This window comes from Natrix helvetica (genome assembly GCF_964273705.1).
Source record: "Natrix helvetica genome assembly, chromosome: 2".
Classification (NCBI taxonomy): Eukaryota; Metazoa; Chordata; class Lepidosauria; order Squamata; family Natricidae; genus Natrix; species Natrix helvetica.
In genome coordinates, this window is record NC_138552.1 from 111654198 (window position 1) to 111671717 (window position 17520).

A 17520-nucleotide genomic window follows, 5' to 3' on the forward strand; every position below is an offset into this window, starting at 1 on the left:
GAGAAGGATGGGGAAAACATTTTTAGATATTTGCATGGAAGCAAGAACAGAACAAAGTACTAAAATGTAAATCATTTTACAGAAATGACAAGTACAGGAGAATGTGGATGAAACTGAGAAAAAAAGTTTATTTTGGATGCTTGTGAGCAAACTCATGAAACCAAACCCTTAGTTGCTGGTACAGGTGTTGAACAAAATAAAACCAGAAAGCATGTTTCTGTGAAAAGACTGCTGACTTTATCACCAGCATGGGCTATGAATCACTTATCATCCATTCTGTTCTTTGAAGGTAGAATGGGGATTTCCATTCAAAGCTAGACCAAGATTCAAGGTTCTCTCTTCTAATGCAAGAACATTTTAAATGGTTAACACTTTTGCTCCTCAATCCTCCCATTTCAAGAGCTTTTTAAAAATGGCATATTTTTGGTCCTTAGCTCTCCAAGACCCCATATGGCCTGGAGGTTGCATATTCTGTATTAAGTCATCACCATTGTTTAATTCTGGCTTACATTAAAATATTGTCCTTTGTAAATCATAGTTTATGTTTTAATGTAATGTGTGAATGTACTCTGTGATTAAACATTCTTAGTTCATTTTGAAATTGGGAACTCTAATCTAGTTACTTGAAGATCTTTCAATCATATTTGATTACAATTCATTCCACTTACTTAAATTGGCACATAATGATGCCAGTTTTAATTAATGATTATTCTTTCATTCACTGTCCAAGTAACACTCTGGAAGATTGATTGGTGTTTTAAAAGACTTGACTTTTCCACTAGCCTTAGGTTAAACTGCTGAGTACCATATTTCCTAATGCATAATGTGTCATGGACTCAGTACTAGGAAAGTGGATGGGATCAAAGATGGCAATAGAAGAGAATACATGAAGTTGAGGGTTGAACTATAGAGTCCTTGTGCTTTCTGAGCTTGGTTGTTTGCTGGCTTGTTTAATTATGCAACTAGGTAATCTCAGGTAATCTCATTAGTGCTAGTGAGTGTGGGGTTTACTCCCTGTTTATGTAGGATAGCTTGGTCTGTCAGTGTTGGTAGAGGTATGGTTTTCTTGGTAGTTCTTTGAGTAAAGTATTGTCTATTGATGAATCATTGATTATTGATCTATTTATAATCTATTGACCTATTAGTGACTGGTGGCACAGTGGTTAAACTGCAATATTGCAGACAAACTCTGCCCACAGCCTGGAGTTTGATCATGATGGGGTTCAAAGTTGACTCAGTCTTCCATCCTTCTGAGGTCAGTAAAATGAGGGCCCAGATTGTTGGGGGCAATATGCAAATAATTCTTTTTTTGTAAACTGCCCAGAGAGTACTATAAAACATCATGGGGCTGTTAATAAGCCCAAATGCAATTGCTAAAACTTGATGAGATGGTGCACAAAAAGTGACTCTGGCATTTTGAGAACTAATGGGAACGATGACTGGTTAAACAGATTTTTTTTGAATACATGGTTTAAGCATAAATCTGTTCTTACATATACTTACCAAGAAATTAATATAACTCTAAAAGCATCATTGGTTTGTTATGATGAAAGATTGGGACTGTTAGAGTGAAAGAATTGTTACATGGTGCCATAGAAATGTACAGAATTGTATAAATAAAGTCGCTTGGTGGGATGATCAAGTGAAAGAAACCGTGGATGAAGAAAAAAAATACATAAATTGATTGCTGCAAAAAGGAGAAAAGGATAACATACAAAATATGCTATGTGGGGAAATATAGTTGCAAAAACTGTTGTCAATAGAGCAAGGAAGGATTAAAAATTAAGAAAGAATACAGGAGGAATTTAATAGAAAAAATAGAAGAGGGTTAAACAACCACTAGTACATTGGTCCCCAACGTTTATGATTTGACAGCCCGGGCAGTGAGAGGGGAACCAGCCCACTGCTCCATTTTGGTAAGTAGTTAGTATTACATGCTTTTAATGCTGACATTTCAGATATTTATATTTTTTGAAGCTGATATCTGAAAAAAGGTGGATATTTGTACTTTACTTACAGATCAGCACTGGAAAATGGCTCAACTATTCAATGATATGCAGAATTAAATAATATAGCTATGGATGGCCGTAATTCCATTTACTGTAGAACGCTATATATGTGTATATGTCTGTGAATATATGCCCTATATGGTTTTGTTTCTTTTTTTAGCTTTCTCTTTTCTTTTTGTTGTTATAATTTTGGATATTCATTTTGTTTTATATATTTAGTTAAAATGATTTAATTTAAAAATCAGGAAAAAAGAAACAACAATCTTTAAGCACAGAACAGAACATGGTAATATATCTTCGAATATTTGCAATATATATATATATGTGTGTAACTGTGTATGTATTTGTGTTACAACCCCTGGTATGCCCAAATTTATTTATCAGCACAAATACAACACAAATTATATATATATATATATATATATATATATATATATGTGTGTGTGTGTGTGTGTGTGTGTGTGTGTGTGTGTGTGTGTGTGTGTGTGTATGTATGTATGTATGTATGTATATATATATATATATATATATATATATATATATATATATATATATATATATATATAATTTAAATAGTGATTATTTCCATTGTATTCACATGGAGCTCCAGTTTTACTGCGTATAGTTATTATTTCTGAGATCTTCCAACAATTGGTGAAAATCTAGTCACATTTGGGATAATAAAACAGAGTCACCAGCAATGTTCCCTCTAATTTTTTTTCAGTGTGAGCAGAAAAGTATAGTGTTTGAGCGGCACATTTTTATGCCTGAGCAGCGCCTGAATTTTTTTCACAGGTGTCACCTAAGACAACAACAAAATCAGTATTATTTGAAACTCAAAGTTATGTTTATTCAAGGTACCCGCTTAATTAAAAGTGTTATATAGTATCACTTAACAACGCTCCTGCTTAGCAACCAAAATGTTGGGTCAGAAACTCTGGCATTTGAAGCACGCAAGTCTTAAAGCTGTCAAGTTACAAGATCCTTGCATCCCTAACCCTTTAGGAAAAAAACCCCCAAGGGGTCTTCAAACTTGACAGCTTTAAGACTTGTGGACTTCAACTCCCAGAATTCCTCCTCCAGTCATGTTGGCTCAGGAACTCTGGCATTGAAGCATGCGAGTCTTAAAGCTGTCAAGTTGCAAGACCCTTGCACCCTTAACCCTTTAGAAAAAAAAAACCAGGGTCTTCAAACCTGACAGCTTGAAGACTTGTGGACTTCAACTCCCAGAATTCCTCCTCCAGTCATGTTGCGGCGATGTCATCTGCGTGGATCTGCTCCATCTTCGGTTTTTTTCACAGGGGGCAGGGCTGCTGCTGAAGATGCCGACGAGCCCCTGCCGCCACCAGAATAACAGCTGCCACCTCCTCCTCTTCCTCCTCCTCCAACAGCACCACCACATTTGGAGTGAAGCCGCCAAAGCTCCCGCTGGCGCCCCCGCCCGTGGCAGCGGCAGCGGCGCGTCCCCCTCCACTCGGAGCACCTGAGCTGGGCACCGCGTTACCCCTGCTTCCCCCTCTCCCTCCGCCGTGCTTTTGAGAAGCCATGAGGCCTTTTTCCCCTGCTCCTGCCCCCCCGCCGCCTTCCTGCTGGCTCCTGCGGCCTCATGGCTCCTCAAAAGCACAACAGAGGAGGAGGGGGCAGGGGTAACGTGGGGCTCAGCTCAGGTGCTCCGAACAGAGGGGGAGGCGCCGTTGCCATGGGCGGGGGCGCCGGCGGGAGCTTTGGCGGCTTCACTTCTCACTGTCAGGAAATCTGCCGCAGCATCGGGCAGCAAATGTGGTGCTGTTAGAGGAGGAGGAGGCGGCAGCAGATATTCCGGTAGCGGCAGGGGCTTTGAGGGTTTATTTTAGCCGCAGTGCCGGGCGCAAGCAGCTAGGATTGGCTGCCCACAAAGGACCTCCCCGGGCTTGCTTTGCTGAACTAGCATCAGTCGCCCCGCGCTCACCAAAACAAGTCTGGGGAGGTCCTTTGCGGGCGGCCAGTTCTAGCCGTCTGCAAAGGACCTCCCCAGCCTCCGGCACCTGTGACAGTACAAAACACTGCGTGGCAGTTGGAAACTGCTGCACGGTGTTTTCTTGCCACCTGCGCGGCCGCGCAGCCGCGCACCTTAGAGGGAACAGTGGTCACCAGAACATCTTAAAAGAAGCACCTGTGTATTAGTAGTCCAGGGGCCTGAGGAGTCTTTAGATTCCAGTGAGGCAGAAGTAATTTATGTAAAAATAGAAGAAGTTGAAGTCAAGATGCACACTTGCCTTTTTCCACATATAGAAGGAATTGGTTAAAACACTGTTGGGACCTTAAAAAGGATTTATTTTGAGAACAAGCATCCTTTTGTCAGTTGAAGACTTCCTCAACTTTTCCCATAATATATGCCTAAAAATAGATTAGAAAGTTGCTCTTAAACAAAAAAACAACAACACCCAACCCTTACAATGTTTTAGTTACAACCCTTATGTTTTAGTCATCAGGAATTTTATCCCAAGGTAGAGCAAGTATATAATTTTATACGTCTTCACAGAATTTACTAAACTTAGGAAGAGTATGGAAAATATTTAGATGCTGCTAGAAAGTTGAGTAGCAACTGGTTCATTTTAAGGGAAGATACATTTTAGAAAGAAAAATAGCTGGATGTAGGAGTAGTTTGTCCTGTTTGTACATGGAAGTAATACATCAGGAGAAATACAAAAAGTTGAATGCAGTGGGAACGGGGTATTAAAAAAAAAGATAACACAAAAATAGATTGTGAATGAATGTGGATTGAATACAAACATAACCAGCCCAAAACAAATACTGTATTTTGAGGTGACTTGGTCATAGAGAATGAATGAACCTATGAAGAAGTAACATAAAGTATGATTGAAGATGTTAAAGAATCTGAGGTAAACCTAAACTGCTAATATGTATGTAATAATGATATTTTGGCATATATGAAATAAGAGAGAGATGTAAGATCCCGGGGAAGTACCACCTTCTGTATGATGTAGCTGTCAAAATTTTTCTCCATACCTATGTACCCTTTCCCCCCAAATATTTGTAAAAACCAATAAAACTTTTTTTTTAAAAAAAAGAAGTAACAGGATTGAAAGGAGGACAGAAAAAGTCATGATTGGCTTATGGTATTCTTTAAGAGACGTTTATTCAAAAAACAGTGCATGATTCAATGTGTATTTGTGCCAAGTTAGGAAAGTACAGATCTATAATAAATAGTGTTTGTGTAAACCAGTTTTAGCTATGTCTTCTTTTCCTTAATTTGCTTCAGAATTTTGTACTCCTTTTCTGAACTGCATGTAACATTGCTAGTTTACCTCCAAAATAATACAAAATAACATCGTTTTGAGTCCATTTTCGAAAATAAACATTGATCAAAAACAGCACTCCTTGTGGAGTCGTATAAATTAGGGAATTGCGTGCTTGACATTTAAGATTCTCCGCTTATCCACCATGTTTATTTAATTTACCTAATGTTAGCCCTTTCCTAAGGCCCCTTTAGTAGCCAGGGCCGAGATGATCTCGGGCCACAATACGAGTGAAAACAATATATATTTTGTTTTCTCTTTTAAATGGGAGGAAGAGCTGAGGGCGGGGGCGGGAGAGAGAAGATCTAAACAATATTTCTCAAACTGGGCAAGTGTAAGACTTGTGGACTTCAACTCCCAGAATCCTTCAGAGCCAGCCATGTTGGCTGGGGAATTCTGGGAGTTGAAGTCCACAAGTCTTAAAGTTGCCAAGGTTGGAGACCCCTGTTTTAAAGGGATTCAGAAGTCGTTTCCGCTACTGGAAGTCTCCGCTTCCCTGGGCCCATCTTTTGCATTCTCCGCCACACGCCGGCCGCGCGGCGATCAGGGACAGGCGCAACGAGGGCGGAGCAACGGGAGCCTCCATCGTTTCCTCCTAGCCATGGTGCCGGTGCTTCCGCGGCTGTATCTGAGCGGCGCCGATCTTGGCCCGGCAGACGGTTCCGGAAATCCAGCCGTCACGGCGCTGCTGCAGGTGGACTCGGAGCCGCCCGGAGCCGCTGCGCTTGCGGGCTTCGAGAGCACGCTGTTTGTCCAGGCGCTGGACCGGCCGCAGAGCGATCTGCTGAGTCGCTTGGACGAGTGCGCGGCTTTTCTTAGCCAAGTCCTGGAGGGCGGAGGAAGCGCCCTGGTGCGCTGGTGAGCCTAAGGAGACTGTTTGGGAGGCGGGGTGGATTATGACCCTGGGACTGACCGGCAAAAGCCCCCACCACGTTCTTGTTCTAGTGTTAAACATAGTTGGAAGGGACCTTGCAGGTCATCTAGTCCAACCCCATGCCCAAACAGCCCAACTCTGTTAATCTGTTAATATTAGCTTTGAGCAACGTTTCGGAGCAGAAACCAGGATAAAGAAATCCTTGATTATAGTGCAGCTATTAAGAACCAGCCTGGGCTTCTTAAGGGATAGAAGAAAATTTCTGCTCTCCTTAGAGTATAAATGTGTCAATCGGTTTAAGTTTTTTTAAAAAAATATATATATAACGAGTTCAAATACTGCGTTTCCCCGTGGATCGTCTATTTAGCCACTAATTGCCGTGTAGACAGGGCCCACGCTTTCCGCGCCTTCCGTAGGAAACCTCCCAGATTGTCTTTGTTACGTCATAATTAAAGCCCCGCCCGCTCTATTTGAGCTTTGGAGTTCGCCGTGTTTGAGCTGAGAGTAGCTGCCGTTTTATGTATTCCTTTTAGCCTAATGGTGTGTAATATCTGGGTTAAAGAGTTTTTGAGATATTTGTAAGCCTAACCTAAGTTAAAAGGTTGCACGGAAGTGAGGAGGGTTTAAAAATTCTGCAATGCACTTGCAGAGAATTGTTGCCGAGTGTGCAAACACTCTCAAGGTGTAATAAACCATACTTTAAAATTCACAGTTGTTGTTGGTATTAGTTGCGAAGTCGTGTCCGACTCATCGCGACCCCATGGACAAGGTTCCTCCAGGCTTTCCTGTCCTCTACCAAATTCACAGTAATTGATTTCATATTTCGTTCTTGGTAAAAAAAAACACAAGTGAATCTTATGAAGGCTTATTGCGATTTGTGAACCCAGACAATAGATGGTTTTTAAGTTGCTGACATTCTTTCCTGAATTTTTATTTTTGCCTTCTCCCCTGTCAAATTTTAGGGAAATTCTATATTAGCTTGTGGTAAATTCCTTTTGTCAGAAACAGTACTGAAAACATGCTTTAAAAAGTTCTGCCCAACACTGATTCATATAATTGGTGATCAATAAAATGTATTTGAATGTGGAATGTTAGTTTCTTTTTATTATGATCACTGTATAGATTGATGACAAATGCTAAGTTACCCCAATTTACATAAGATTAAATGGCACTCTCTTACACTCTTAAGGGGCTTATTTTTTGTTCAGAACATGGGAATTAACTATTGTTAGTGTAGAATTGTCATCATCCAAGCATTACAGTAAAGACCAACCTGAAACTTCCTGTCATGTAATGTCAAAAATGTGCTTCCCCGAAATTACAACATGTCCTGATAATTAGACCATGCCATATTTTTCCTGTGGGCAAAAATATACGCCCTGCCCCAATAATAAATTCCCTGGACAACCCCCCCACTCCAGCCAGGCAGAGCGTCACTCACCAACCTAGCGATATCCCGAAGGTGCAAAGCCGCAGGAGCCAGGGGAGGGGGGGCAAGGCGCTCACATTGCTTGATGCCTTTGGGATACCGCTAGTGGGTGGTGCTGTGACCAGCTGGAGCGGGGGGTTGCCGGGCAGCTGCTCTCATGAGCAGCCTCCCGGCAACACCCCTTTCCAGCCGGGCAGAGCACCACTCACCGACCCAGTAATATCTCAAAGGCGCTAAGCCACGTAGCGCTCTGCCCAGCTGGAAAGAGCGGTTGCACGAGCACTTGTTCTGCCTCCAGCTCGCGTGCCTTCCTGCCTCACCATGGCCAACTCTCCCTGCAGGGCTGGGAGCCGCCGCCGCCCCGTTGCCACCACTGCTGCCGCCACCACGCTCCAAGCATAACCGGCTTCCAAACTCTGAGTGTAGTCCCAGAGCGGCTGTTGCCGGAAGACTCAGCAGCGAAACTCCGGAGTTTGGAAGCCAGTTATGCTTGGAGTGTGATGGCGACGGTGGTAGTGGGGCGGCGGCGGCAGCAGGGTCCTGGCCCAGCCCTTCAGGGAGAGTTGGGCATGGTGACGCAGGGAGGCACGCGAGCTGGAGGCAGAACAAGTGCTCGCGCAACCTCTCTTTCCAGCGGGTCAGAGTGCCCCGCAGCTTAGCGCCTTTGGGATATTACTGGGTCGGTGAGTGGCGCTCTTCCCGACTGGAAAGGGGCATTGCCGGGAGGCTGCTCATGAGCGTGGTCATCTCATGGCGGCTTTGTTGCGCTGCTGCAACAGTGCAACACAGCCGTTTGCCCCTGAGACTGTGCCTGGCTCTTTGGGCGCCCGCTTGCAAGAGAGCAGCCACCTGGCAATCCCAAACCAATAAGCCCCTCCCCGATAATAAGGCCCAAGCAAAAAATTTTTGGGGGGGGGTGTCAAAAGAAAATAGGACCGTGTCTTATTTTCGGGGAAACACGGTAGGGTTGAATAGTGGGGGATTTCATGATAATCAGGATACATAATAATTGTTTTGCATCCAAGCAGTCTAGCAGGAACTGTAGAAAGATTAGATTCCCTGATTCTGTAGCATTATATTAATGCAGCTGTCAAAAATGTGATGAGGGATGTGTGCCCAGCTTTCTGCTTCCTGATCCTGAATAAAAATGCATTATGAAAAACAGCATAAAAGCAGTAATGATATATTTTGTGGTATATATAAGGGAAACAATACTTTACTACATCTTCCTGTTCTTTTTTCCAGTCATGCTGGAGTTAGTCGAAGTGTTGCTATTGTGACTGCCTATTTAATGAAAACTAATTGCCTTACTTTTCAAGAAGCCTATGCCTTTGTTCAAGCCATCAAACCTGATGCTAAGTATGATTTATTTTTTCTTTGGCAAAAGTGTTTTCTCATGAAGGTTAAAATACACATTCTCTGATCTATAAGTTTTCTTTTGATTTGTTCTAGGATGAATGAAGGCTTTGAGTGGCAACTGCAACTCTATGAAAAAATGGGTTGTAAGTTTGATGTTAGCAATACTATTTATAAGCAGTATCGTTTGAAAAACATTACAGAAAACTGTCCTGGTAAGGCAAATAGAAATTACGATATATATACTCCATTACTTAGATGTTGTGCTATCTACATTAAACTGTACTTTTATTGGTATATTTTGCTAGCTACGATCCTTTTAATATTGGCAGTAAGCAGAACTGTAATAGCCTTTCTGTTCAGTATGTTAATTATATTATAGATAGCTTATCTGATGAAACTTCAATTCTGAAAGATAGTTAACATGTTTACTACGTCTATGAAACATCCCAATATCTGTAAGAAAGCTAATAATGTACAATATTAGCTACGCTGTATCTCTCCTATTTCTTGTTCCTGCCCATCCTAGCAAAAATTAGCCTCTGACAAGTGTATTAAAAGAAATTATATAAAGGTCACTAGTGGCTCCTATATTATTTGTACATTTTTTCCCTCCGGCTTTTTTGTTTTTGATGGCAGAGCCTGCGTAACAGACATCACTTTTACTGATTAGCTAAATGTGTTTAGATACTCAAGGATTTGGGGGGATAGTTGAAGACATGCAGAGATACAACTGAGTAGCTGAGAATTAATACACAGAATGCAAAAGTGCATTTGTCTTGGATTGAACTATAAATCAATAATTATTGTTAAGTCCAATGATGGCATTTTTGTCACTTCTGCTAGTCTATCTTCTTCAGAAAAAATTCTTGATTTTTCTACCATCATGTTTTTCAACTAACACTTTCACATTGAGCATCAATATTGTGGGGACTGGTAATAAGCCACACAGTCCCGTCCTCTGTTCATTCATTCTGTAATCTTGAGCATTTTTACTGTCTAGGGCAGTGATGACGAACCTATGGCACGCGTGCCACAGGTGGCATGCGGAGCCATTTGTCAGGTCATATGTAAAGTTATAGACTTTAATTTGTATCTCTTTGATATGTATGTATAGGTAGTCCTCAACTTATGACCACAATTGAGACTGGAACTTTCATCACTTAGCAAGAGAGTCATTAAGGGAGTTGTTTGCACTTTTAATACTTTTTGCCATGATTAAGTGTATCATCAGTCATTAAATAAATCACATGGTCAGTAAGCGAATTCAGCTTCCCACACTGACTTTGCTTGTCAGAAGCCAGTTGGGGTCGCAAATGACCCCAGGACTCTGCACCATCATAAATATATGCTGGTTGCCAGACACCTGAATTTTGATCACATGACAATTGGGATACTGTGATGATCCCAAGTGCGAAGACTGGTTGTAAGTCACTTTTTTTTAGTACCATCATAACTTCAAATAGTTGCTAAGCAAATGGTCTTAAATCGAAGACTATCTTCCTTCTTTATGTACTCAGATTGGGCATGAATTAAGTAAAACTATGTTTGCCTTCTTTTTTTGTCAATGGAGATGTGCAGATTTTTATACTAATATGTATATATATCAATTACTAGATTCTAAATCATGTATCTGTAAGTTATTCATAATCTTGATATCACTATTAAGTTATTCAAATTAGGCTGCATAATAGACTAGTGAGAGGAAAATAATCTTCTGAAAAAGCAGTTGTATAAAAGGAAAAATAAAAATACTGATATTGAAAATAATAAGAAAATATTTGTATACATTTCCATATTTTTATGTTGAACATTATGTGCTATGCAATGTTACAAAAGAACCAAAGTAATCAGATTCACTGCATTTTTATCACTTTTTTTCACAAGAAAAGAACTAATGATTAGGCATTAAAATTTTGAGGATTCTAAACTGCTTGGTATTGAAGCAAAATTTATCCAGAAAGGCAAATTCTTAAATTATTGCCTGGAATTGTTGGTCTTGTCAATGGAATAGTCATTGCCTCTAGGACAACCTAAAGCTTATTGTACTGTGGCAAAAAAAATTCTCTTTAATTCATCTGTAATTTTTTGTACAAATTCAAAATGTTTTCTCACCTTCCCTTGAACCTAATATATAAGTATTACAGTGTTGCTCCTGTTTCTATTTTTTTTTTACATGGGCAAACATGACTAATTACATTTTTATGTGATTTTTCTCTCCCAGCGTTCTCATAAAATTGGTATCTGAATATTGAATTGGAAATGTTATAGTTACCCTGGTGGACTTATTTTAATAAAGGCTAAAATCTTACTTGGGAGATTATAGCTATATTAGTTCTTTCAAAGCCCTCTTGGGATAAATTGTTGCAACTTTAAACCATCCTTTTAAGATGTGTTTTATTGTATACTTCTATGGGGATATTGCTATTAGGACTACATGTAAATATCTGCAATGAAGAAGTGCTCTAAACTTTCAGAGATGCTTCATTATAAGTATATAAACTCCTTGTTGCTTCTGGTTTTCAGAGACAGAAGGCTTGCCTAGTCATGTCTTCGCAATTGATCCAAACATAGTACATCAAATCCCAAATCATGACATTCTTTACAGGTGCAGGAAATGCAGGTATGTGGCTCCAGAGGGGCATTTATTGAATAGTATCTTATGAGATCGGTTCATAGCAATTTCCCAAGCACTAACACTTTTGCGACCAAGGAGCTAACTCTAAATACAGTTAAATTGCTTGGGGATCTAAACAGACTAAATGTTGAATTAATCATAGTCTAGGCAAAAGGACTTTTTGAGAAAGCTTTACAGCTGATGCAGTTGCACGCAAAAATTTGGGTCAGAGTGTATGTTTCAGAGAATCCCTAAGTGAATAGCAGTTGACACAACTCTTATATGATATAAACATACTTCTGCAAATAGAACTCCCTATAGATACAGTATGCAAGTCTGGGACTGTGAAAGCCATTATTTATGTTTCTTCCCCCCCTCTTCATTTTATCTTTCTTTTTTATGGATATTTTATGGTTGATTTAAAGATGTTTCAAACTGATGTTTGGTTGAAATAGCCAATCTCTTTTCTGCTTCAGTTTTTTCATTGACTGCTGGCCTCTGCTCTGACTTCTAGAACAGTGTTTCCCAACCTTGGCAACTTGAAGATGTCTGGACTTCAACTCCCAGAATTCCCCAGCCAGCATTCGCTGGCTGGGGAATTCTGGGAGTTGAAGTCCAGACATCTTCAAGTTGCCAAGGTTGGGAAACACTGTTCTAGAATATATTGATTCTTAGTAGAATCCATTTTTCCCTCATATGTACAATATTTTATCACTAGCTGTGATGCAACCCCAAAGCATAATAGAGTCACCCCGATACTTAAACTTGGGCACGATGTTCTTTTTCTTCAAAAGAATGCTGTGTAGCCTATATAGTTCAGTGCTTGTTTCCTCAGTCCAAATCACTGTTTCTAAATGTTATTAATATTTTCTTTTGCTGACTTTAGATGGTGAATTGTCTTATCAGGTTTGACTAATCACTCTCAGCCCAACCTAACTCACAGGGTTGTTGTGGGGAAAAAGGGGAGGAGGAAGGAGTATTAGGTATGTCTTCCCCTTGAGCTATTTATAAAAATAATAAAGGTGGGGTACAAATAAATGAATAAATAAAATAAACCCATGGTGTACTACGGACAACTATTCCAATTTAGACTGTAATTTACTTATAGTGATCCATTGGTTCTATTTTGTAGATCTTACCAGTTTGGGGCAATTTTAGCAGAGATTTCTTTTTGCAGAAAATTGTAATGTTTAAATTTGTACCATGTGTTGTGTCAGCTTTTGTTCACTTACAGATTTATTGAAAAAAAATGTCATTTTTGCTTGTAACTTTTTTTTTTGTCATACATGATAAGTGTTGTATGTGGTTAGATACAATAGCTTCTAAAAGGGTATTTTTCATTGCAAGAAACCATTGTTAAATGGATGTTTGTTGAAATGTTGAAGACTGGGTTGGTTAGAATTCAGTCCTAAAGTAGTGATGATCTGGTTATGAAAGACACAGGTCTTCTGTAATCAGGTCCTGCTTGTTCTCTGTAGTATATCAGTGTTGAATGTCATAGTTTATGCTGCTGAGTGAAAAATTTGTTAAGTGAGTTTTGCCCTGGTTTACTTTCCTTGCTACATTTGTTAAGTGAATCACTCCAGTTGTTAAATTAGTAACACCGTTGTTAAGTGAATCTGGCTTCCTCCTTGACTTTGCTTGTCAGAAGGTCACAAAAGGTGATTCAGGTGACCCTGGGACACTGCCACGGTCATAAACATGAACCAGTTGTGAAGCATTTGAATATAAATCACGTGACCATGGGGATGCTGCAATGGTCATAAGTGTGAAAAACAGTCATAAGTCACTCTTTCCAGTCCTGTTGTAACTTCGAACGGTCATTAAACGAACTGTTGTAAGTCAAGGATTATGTCTATATGTTTCTTTTCCACCTCATTTGTTCTAATAAGTAAAAAAAAATGCAGACGCCAGGGAGCAATGCTGTTTGGGTATCCTTTTCCATGACTTTGTGCTCTTTTCTTTCTGATAAACAGGCGCTTGCTGTTCCGAAGTTCGAGCATTTTGCCCCACGATGAAGGCAAAGGACCTGTAGCATTTGCTCACAAAAAGGTTTCAGAGCCTGGACCTTTAGGCCATGCAGGTCAATCAAACTGTACGTCTTACTTTATTGAGCCAGTGCAGTGGATGGAGGCAGCACTATTAGGAGTGTTGGAAGGACAGGTGAGGAAAAGAATCTGATATTTTTTTTATTTTGAAGAAGGTTCAAAATAATAGTTGCTGCTTTGCTAAGAGCTGAACAAAGGCTGTGACCTATTTAAATGTGGATGTATATGTTAAATAATTTGAATATGGGGAAAGAACCTGTAGCTTGCATACTAGAAGGAGGGAAGTAAGCTTAACTCCTTATCCAGGTAAGACTGCCAAAGGTTGTCTTATGTTAGGAGAAGGAGTTACCTATCCTTCCCTGATACTGTTCATGCTCTCTGTTTAGCTTTTTGACCAGTTTGGCAGCAGAAGTTATGGGCCATGTTGAAGTGAATCCTCCCTAACTTAATTCATGATCCACAGTAGAATTGAAGCTGCATTGACACATGCATTGTTCTGGCCTCAAAGTTCATTCAATCTGTATATGCTAACTGGAGCATGGATACCATGTAGAGTAACTGATAAATGATCACTAATTTATTCAGAGAGAATAAACTGTTTTGAGACATTGTGGTATTGTGAAAGCTTGTAAAAACACCAGATCTTTTGCTACGTTGTCTGTATAGAAGATGCAGCATTGCAGCAGATTTCCTCAAGGTAAAATTATTTCCAATTCATTTTATGGCAGTAATTTACCGCATGAAATTAATGGATGGAAAGATTTTGCTTTCTTTTCCGGCTGTCCTTTGTTTAACTCAAAAACGTGAATTCTTCAGAGATATAATTGATATGTAGGATCAGAAATTAGTAGCTATATAATCAGCAATGCCACCAATGTTGTCTACTTCTATGGATGCTAATGAAGGAATGGAAGATACGAAACAGATTTTACCTGATGCAGAAATTGTATAACCAGAAATACTGGGTAACAAAAAAGGATAGATTATAAGATAGGGAAGGCAGTTAAAGCAGAAACATTAGACAATAGAAGGATTCTGACAATGACTTTCTACTGGAGGCACAAAAGAAGTAGGTTAAAACTTTGAAAATCAAAGTGGAATTACAAATAATAAGCCAAGAGAATGACCCAGATAATGACTTTTTACTGTATTTACAAAAGAGGTTTGCTAAAGTCTTGAAGAAACTTTTGGAATGGGAAAAAAAGAAAAAATGAAGAGAGACCAAATCCTACAAAAAATTCTGAATGAATAAGATTTCAATAAGAATTATTTTTAAAAAGAGATAATTGATATAAAATTCAGAGAGTGCTATCATGTAGCTAAGGGACGGTGGAGAGACCTTTTTCATAATAAAATTTTATAATTCCCTTACTTTAGGTCAACTGGAAAGGCAGTTACTCTTGGTTTTGAAAAATTAACATCTTGATTTAGAGCAACCTCTTAAAAGAATAAATACCTAGGCTATTAATATTAAATGAAACAACAGAACAAAGGGAATTGCAGCAATAGAATCATAGAGTTGTATCTATTATAAAACCACAATGAAAAATATTACTGGACAAAGGAATTACATTACTGCCCACTGATAGCTATATTATAGGTGACAGAATATTGTAAGCATGTGGAATCTACCAGTATATACAGTATATGGATGGGTTATTCTATATTCCTTCATGGAAAATTAACTAGTAAACTAAGTTCAGTAAAAAGAAAAGATAGATGAAGACATTTTATTGAAATATAGCTCCCCCCCTTTATTATATCAGGATGTTGGGTTGTCGTGTGTGTCTGTGTACACATACATACAATATATATTCTCATTCATTCTCTCTCTCTCTCTCTCTCTCTCTCTCTCTCTCTCTCTCTCTCTCTCTCTCTCTCTCTCTCTCTCTTTTGGATTATCTTATGGCACCTTTTCCTTCAGTATTTAAACATCAAATCAAAAATATATTCATTTTTCTCAAGGAAACAAACCATGTGGCTTTTGGAAAAAATGAAAAGTTGAAAAGTCATATGTGGCACATGGGCCTAGAAAAAAGTGCAGTATTGATAGAAGATGTGAAGCCCCTATAGATTGTGTAATGAATGAGAAACTGAGAGAGAAAAATTGAATAAAAGGGAATTCTGAGATCCTGAGCATCAGAGCAGATTTCAAGGGAATGCCAGATGGAGGAAACATTTTCTAAAGTATTTAAAAGAGACCAGGAAGAGGTGGGCGGTATCAGGGGAAAAAATGAATGCTGTCAAGGGGGTTGGGATAGGATGTTTTAAAATCAGGAACCAAAGCAAATTGTGAGAAGAAGCATACTGGATTGCTTTTTTTATTTAAATGGTCTTCTAAAGGTCACACGTTATCGTGTGCACTTGCAAGAAGAGATACCTAGGAGTACAGGGTTTGGGAAATAGGGCAGTAAAAAAAAGGAGGCCAAGTTCTTAATCTAATTCACAAAAAGTTTCAAAGTGAAGAGTTCCACATGTTCCATGCTTGTTTTTAAAAGGCAAAAGGCCAGATAGACTATCAACTGTCCCTTCTCTCTGATTCTCTTGTAGCTCCTATGTCCAAAATGTACATCAAAGTTGGGTTCTTTCCACTGGCATGGTGAGCAGTGTTCCTGTGGTCATTGGGTGACTCCAGCCTTCCAGATTCACAAGAATCGCATTGATGAAGTAAAAAGATTGCCCATCAGAGAGCCACAGAATGTGAGAAAGTGAACTTGGTTTGTATTAGGACAATTACATATGCCTGGTATAAAGAGACACAATTTAATCAATGCTTTACATATCAGTGGCCTTGTGCAGTATTTATAATACCATAATAGTAGTCCAAATATGCAGCAGAGCTAATTACACATCACAACGGAACATTTCTTGAAATAGTTTTAATTTCTTAAACTGAACACTAAAATTTGTGGTCACAAATTGTGGTCAGGGTATATTTGCACAACGTGACTGCTACCAACCAAGACTACTGTAGTTGCAAATATGTCTAGAGGCTCTTCCTTATGAACAACGGCATTGTGTATGAGAACTGCATTTTCCCAATAAAAAAAAAATTCCTGAAAGTTTGGTGTGCGAGTTTATGACCAGAGAGGGAACAGGCAGGATGTTAACTTTTAGAAATGCCTAATTATCAAAAATATAATTGAGGTTTGTTAGAAGATCTCATATGAGATGTGCTTCTGTAAAGATAATTCTTCTGAAAGTTGAGTTTAGAAGGAGTGAGCTGCTCACCTCAGCTTCTGGGAGTTTTGCCACATGTATAACCAGCTGTTCAAATACAAATCTTGGCAAGTAGCCCGTTGTATGAATGTTTAATCCACTTCCAGCAAGATCTGTTCAACATGGTTCTCTTGAGGAATTTTGGAATTACTACAGTTAAAAATTTCAAACTTGCATATTTGCATATTCTTTTTAATTTTGTATAATTTGATATTTTTTTTAAAAAAAAATTCTAACATTCTTGTGAAGTAGAATTTGGCAGTCAGAGCTATATTGAACTGCATACAATGGAGTTAAAATGGTCAGGGCAGTTTATTGGAGAACAGTAGCTGAGACTAAAGCTAAAAATCATAAATCTGAACACAACATAAAAAAAGATATAGAAGCAGCAGAAATGTCATAAAACAAAAGTCCAAAAATATCCCTTTCAATTAAAAAGACCTAAGGGGAAAAACAATAACGTTTTTTGGGGAAAAGTGAAGACTACATTTCAAAAGAAGAGTGCTGTAAAACACTGAAAGGGCCTGGTTATAGCTAGCGACCTACCTCTTCTTCATAGGCCTAAGTGGAGCACACTTGTAGTCAAGCAAGGGCTTTCCAACCTATGGATGTTCATAGAAGAACTATTTATCTACACTCTGGCTAATTAATCATTGTCACTTGTTTACT

At 39.1% G+C, this 17520-nt stretch overlaps 1 protein-coding gene across 1 annotated transcript; it reads left to right on the top strand.

Annotated features, from left to right (window-relative positions):
* Window positions 1–5764: 5764 nt before the first annotated feature.
* Window positions 5765–16694, top strand: DUSP12 (dual specificity phosphatase 12). Its single transcript, XM_081942338.1, has 6 exons — window positions 5765–6166; window positions 8857–8970; window positions 9064–9182; window positions 11494–11590; window positions 13561–13747; window positions 16183–16694. The coding sequence occupies exons 1-6, from the start codon at window positions 5910–5912 to the stop codon at window positions 16342–16344; spliced, it is 936 nt and encodes a 311-aa protein (XP_081798464.1). The 5' UTR covers window positions 5765–5909; the 3' UTR covers window positions 16345–16694.
* Window positions 16695–17520: the final 826 nt, after the last annotated feature.